At 46.7% G+C, this 6,000-nt stretch overlaps 1 protein-coding gene across 1 annotated transcript in view; it reads right to left on the bottom strand.

Moving 5' to 3' along the window:
* PTCD3 (pentatricopeptide repeat domain 3) overlaps positions 1 to 6,000 on the bottom strand; it is a 64,463-nt gene that overhangs the window by 58,095 nt on the left and 368 nt on the right. Inside the window, exons 2-4 of the mRNA XM_015406946.1 lie at positions 2,972 to 3,030; positions 1,857 to 1,929; positions 1,722 to 1,767 (exon numbers count right to left, since the gene is read on the bottom strand). Coding sequence (XP_015262432.1) covers positions 1,722 to 1,767; positions 1,857 to 1,929; positions 2,972 to 3,030 — 178 coding nt within the window. The remainder of the gene's footprint in view (positions 1 to 1,721; positions 1,768 to 1,856; positions 1,930 to 2,971; positions 3,031 to 6,000) is intronic.

The following is a 6,000-nucleotide window of genomic DNA, read 5'->3' on the forward strand; positions in this document are numbered from 1 at the left end:
TGAGAAGAAAGTGAAGTTTTTGTGAAAAATCAGAGAATCATGCAAGGAAGGAGGAGGCAATGTTGTTCATGGTGACTACAGACAGGACTACGTGCACAACCTGCTATACAGTACAGCTGGAAAAAGAATAGCTGTGTGTGGAGTACACATTATTACATGGATGTGCACTCTATTCCAAAACAGACAGCTTTCAAGAAATGCTACTTAATTTATATCCATATCACTGTTCTCCACAACACACTGAACTTGCAAACCCATCGTTTAAGACTGATCTGGACAACCTTCATCAGGTGCAGGGGTGTCCATCGGAGGGAAAGTCAGAGAACCAGTGTGGTGTAGTCAGTCGCCCTGGACTAGGATCTGGGGGACCCAACCCCTCCTGCCCTATAGCCTCACCAGAACTGAGTCAGTCAACCAAGTGGGCAGCCAATCACAGTTCCCCGCAGCAGAGAGTCATCATGCCCCTCCCAAGCACCAATCACAGTCCCCTCTGCACCATATCGCCCCCAAGTCAGGCACACAGAGATCACATGCTGGGGTGTGCGTAGCATGAGCTATGGGCACTTAGGGGGCGCTGAGCACAAAGGGCCAAGGGAGAGAACGAACACTTCTGCCGAAATGCCCTAATGTGGCTCCCTCTGGAACCCTCACAGGTCCTCTGTGACCGGACAGGACACAGATATCCAAGGGAGACCCTGGCCCACAACCAGAAGTGCAAGGACTACCCCAGCGGGGCCCAGACTAGAACAGGGGCTATGACATTCCTACTGACCCACTTGGCCTCCCGCCACAGTTGCAGCCACACATTGCACCAAAATCCTTCTCTGGGGCGACAGGTGACCCTGGGGAACAACACGAGGGGACCTGCAGCCAGTGGGAAGAGGGAAACTGCCTGTTTAGTATAGATCCAACCCCTAACCTGTCCCTGGTACCCAACGCAAGGCACACACAATAAAAACTGGCTTCTGCCTGCACCAGTACTCTGGGGACCGAGAGACGTTAATGAAGGTAAACAGCCAACCCACTCCATCTTTTACACCCATCTAGGGCTAACTCACAGTAACACCAGAGACTCATCCAGGCAGAGTTTGTTCAAGCAAGACAACTGTGACATGTTCTTTCTTACAGACCTGGCAATGCACGCTACCAAAGCTGAAATGGAGATGCTGAGAGCCTCACCACTCTGAGAGCCTCACCACTCTGAGAGCCTCACCACTCTGAGAGCCTCACCACTCTCAAGAGGGGATGGAGATATTCCTCTAATCCTGTGTGCTATGTGAACGCCTGTGGCTCTGATGTGCACACCAGAATAAGAGACCACTCTTCGGAGCCCAGACAACCTCCCTCTTCCCAAAAACTACACAAACCTCCCTTCTGCCCACTGTCACACCACCACTCACCATCTTGCAATCCAAAAGCAACAAAAAAGAAAGACTGCCAGGAGTTTCATGCTCCTCCAGCATTGCTACCAAAAGTACAAGGGGCAAAAGCCTAGCTCAGAAACATCAACACCCAGCCAGTCCTAAGGGTAGATGTGTTTTCCTTCCGGACAGGCTCACTTCCTCCTCCTTCCCACCAGGGGCCGAGTCACAACTATATGCTGGGGAGAAACAAGGTGTAAAGAACCCTTCCATTCCGCTGTCCCTAATGCTGGGGTGGTGCCAGCAAATTTGTTACCCAGATGCAGCACTGAGACGAAAATAACCTTGAACAGCACTTACCCTGTGTACTGTTGATGCAAGTGCTTGGAGGACTGCCAATTTGTCCCTAAATTTAGGAGAAACTGTATTACTTATTAAGCCTCCCAATGCATTACTAAGCGTATTATTAAAACATGTCTAGTTGGAAGAACTCACCAGGTTTTCTTTCTTGGAAGAACAATTCTTTCTTCAGTAACAAACTTGTTTATATTAGCCACTTCAAACACTTCTTAATGAAAGAGAAGGATAAAATGTTAAACAAATAGTACAAGACATAGGACAGGGGTGGCCAAACTTTCTTAACATAAGAGCCACATAGAATAAACATAAGATGTTTGAGAGCCGCACAACATGAACAAATATTACAAACGTTTTTATTAAAAAATATGCAAATTTGCTTTTTATTAACATTGAGGCTGCCAAAAATAAAAACAAAAGGGGTAAAACCAGATATTGATAATGATATTTATTTGTCCAATAATGTTTATTTGTTTGCTAATGATATTTATTTGTCTCAAAGAGAAAGAAAGAGACAGAGGTGGAAAGAAAGAGAAACAAAGCAAATAGATGGGAGGGAGGGGGAAGGAAGGAAGAGAGCGAAAGGAAGGAAGGAAAGTAGGTAGAAAGAGAGAAAAAGAGAAAGTTGGGGGAAAAGCAAATAGACGAGGGAGGGAGGGAGAAGGGGGGAGAGAGAAACAAAGCAAATGGAAGGGAGGAAGGGAAAGCAAATAGACGAGGGAGGGAGGATGAGGGAAAGAAAGGTGGGGAGAGAGAGGAGAAAGAGAAAGAAAAAGGTGGAAAGAAAGCAAATAGAAGGGGAAGGGAGAGAGGTGGAGAGAAAGCAGCTTTAACTTTAAATTTATTTATTTATTTATTTATTTTGAGATTTATATCCCGCCCTACCCGTACGGCCCAGTGTCCTCCAAGTCCCCCACGATAGCTTGCTTGGAGAAGGGATTTAAAGAGACAAATGGCTTCTCCAAGCCAGGCGGCGGGGGGGGGGGGGGGGTGAGAATGCATTTAAAATTAAAGTTGCTTTCTTTCTCTGATACCCCCCACCTTTAGGTACAGTACAGATTACATATCAGAAGCAAACTGGTTCAGCTGCACCAATGGCCCTATCTATCTTTCTTAGAAGCAAGTCCTAGTGCTTTAGCTAGGACAACTCCAAATCAATAGGTTGAGGGGCATCTATTTTACTCAAAGTTAAATCCAATGAATCTCATCATTTTCAATTTTTTTAAAAAAATGCCTCCTACCCCACACCATACCTTGAGGATCAGGGGATTTTTCCTGTAGTCCCACATTTTCTGAGCAGTACCTAAGGAAACTAAAGGCAACCAAATTGGCTAGTTACACATATTGCAAAATACGTTTAAAAACAAAGTGTTCTGTATAATACACAGTATTATCTACATATTTAATTCTCAACTGCACCCCCTATCGGCGGATACCTAAACTTAGGTGACCCCCTACATTTGCAGAAAAATTTGAAAAGTTAAAAAAAATACACTGGGGAGTTTTAATCCCCCCAAAATAAAAAGTGTTGAATGTGCATGCAGAGACAAGGCACGTACCTTTGAAAGTCCCAGTGGTGGAGACTGCTGCAGTGGAGCCACTGCCAGGCTCCTCCACTGAAAGCCGGGGAGGGGGGGTGGCGGGGGAGGCCTCAGTGGGCTTCCTGGAGCAGCTTTGGATGAGCCACTGAGAGCCACGAGAGGGGGAAGGAAGCTTGACAGGCAAGCCGGTGAGGGAGCTACCAGGAGCAGCTCCAGTCAAGCCGGCAAGGGGAGGGGGACCTCAGCTGGCCAGCCCAGAGCAACTCCGGGCAAGCTGCCAAGAGCAGTAGGGAGGGAGCTCAGTGGGCTGCCTGGTGAGTGAGGGGAGGTCAGACAGGTCACCCAGAGAGGACTTCCAGTTTTGGCGATCTAATGGTGGACACGTCTCTCGGGAGATCCCAAGGACGCAATCCGTGAGCCAGCGGATGAGAGGGGGTGCGATTGTACGCAACCTTTGCAAAGGTTGCTCCTAGCCATGGGGCGCTGAGGATCGCCTCTCTCCTGACACGCTGCCGGTGGATTGAGGCGTTCTGATGCCCCCAATGGTCTCCCTGCTGTGTTCCAGTACTGGACTCAGAGACGCACACTGGGACAAGTGAGTGGAGGTCAAGCGTTTTAAACGTTTGAAGGCGAGATCTACATGATCTACATTGAAAGTGAGTTTGGTTAAAACGAGAAACAGAGAAATGGCTGAAAGTTCCCCCTACTAAGCGGGGGGGTACCCCCTTACGGAAATAAAAATGGAATTAAAGCATGTTTTTTAAAGGAGGACAGAAGGCAAAGAGGGACGATAGTAAGGAACTTACATGAAAATTACAGATGATCTGCAGACTTTAGAGACTTTTTGCAAACTTTGTTAAAGGTAAACAGCTTCAAAGATGTTGCTGAAGACGACGGAGAAAGATAAGCAAACTAAACCTAAGCTTCCTTCAGGAAGTGCTAGCTCAGCGAGTGTGGTCACGTGACTGGAAACCACCACAGACTTCTCTAAGATGCTAACAGAAGCAGTGTGACCCCTGCTGGAGCAAATGAAAACAATCAAAATTTCGCTGCACAGCAACAGCTGAGAATCTTTTTTTTTAGTTAACATTTTATCAGCTGAGAATCTTTTAAGAAGCTTAAAAAGCAAGTGCAGGAGATGGAAAAGAAGAGAAACTCTGATGAAGCCCAGCTGTTACAACTACAAATGGAAAAGGCAAGCTATACACAGAGATTTCAAGGAGTTCCTGAGACTAAAGGGGAGAATCTTAAACAGACTTTGAGTGATCCTTTGGGACCAGTTGCAGATTTTAAAGGGGACTTTCTTCAAGGCAAAATGGATGTGATCTATAGGTCATATTCAGAATACATAAAGAAAAATAATCTTCCTGGTGAGGTGGTGGTAAGATTCTCCAGAAGATAAGTGAGGGATCAGATATTAAAAGCAACAAATGGAACTACCCTTAAAATTGATGGCAAGGAGATAAGAGTTTTGAAAGACATTCCTTTTGAAATAAGGGGGGAAAGGAAAAAATACAGAGACTTGGCTTTGTTTCTACAAAAGAATAACATATCCTACAAATGAATTGTACCTGAAGGCACACTCTTCAAATTCAAAGATAAGTGGGGGGAAATTGACTCTATTATGAAAGCAAGAGAGTTTCTGCAGCAACATCTGAATCCAACAGGAGAAGAGGATGAGAAGAGCAACAAGGGGAGTGATGATGAAGCACTTACTGGAGAAGACTCAGATTCGGAACATGGGGTGGCCACCCCCAAACAAGGGTATCGATTGAGGGAAAGAAGAAACAGAATATCTGGACTTGAATTATCAAAGTGATTTTAATGATCACCTACAATGTAACAAAGTACTCTTTTCTTATTCAAAGCTACTTTATTGTAAGCATATGACCCCCACCTCTTGGGTTTTTAGTGGTTTATCTTTACTTTCTCCCGTAGTTTATAGTTCCCTCTTCCCTATTTTCTTGTAGTTTTTAGAAAATAAAAAATAAAAATTTAAAAGACAGGTCACCCAGAGCTGCTCCTGGCAAGCGAGTGAGGGAGGAGCGGGAAGGTCGGCCTGCCTGCCTGCCTGCCTGCCTAGAGCGGTGGTGGTGGGGAGAAGAAGAAGAGATTGGATTTATACCCCATGGCCCTTCACTTGGAGTCTCAGAGCGGCTTCCAAACTCCTTTCCCTTCCCCTCCCCACAACAGACACCCTGTGAGGTAAAAGAAGAAGAAGAAGAGATTGGATTTATACCCCGCCCTTCACTTGGAGTCTCAGAGCGGCTTACAAACTCCTCTCCCTTCCCCTCCCCACAACAGACACCCTGTGAGGTAAAAGAAGAAGAAGAGATGGGACTTATACCCCATGGCCCTTCACTTCCCGAAAGAGTCTCAGAGGGGCTTACAAACTCCTCTCCCTTCCCCTCCCCACAACAGACACCCTGTGAGGTGGGTGGGGCTGAGAGAGCTCTGACACAAACGGCTCTTTTCCAAGGACAGCTGTGCCAGAGCTTGTGACTGACCCAAGGTCACACCAGCAGGTGCAAGTGGAGAAGGAGTGGGGGAATCAAAACCGGCTCTCCCAGATTAGAGTCCGCACACTTAACCGCTACACCAAACTGGAGCCCAACACGCCCGCTTGGAGTAACTCCAGGTGAACCGGCAAGGAAGGGGAGTGGGGGAGAGAAGAGAGAACGGGGAGGTAAAAAGAGCCAGAGCGTGCTGGGTTGGGGGGCAAAGAGGGAAAGAGACTGACG

This window comes from Gekko japonicus, unplaced genomic scaffold, assembly GCF_001447785.1.
Source record: "Gekko japonicus isolate JY-2015 unplaced genomic scaffold, Gekko_japonicus_V1.1 scaffold1469, whole genome shotgun sequence".
Lineage (NCBI taxonomy): Eukaryota > Metazoa > Chordata > Lepidosauria > Squamata > Gekkonidae > Gekko > Gekko japonicus.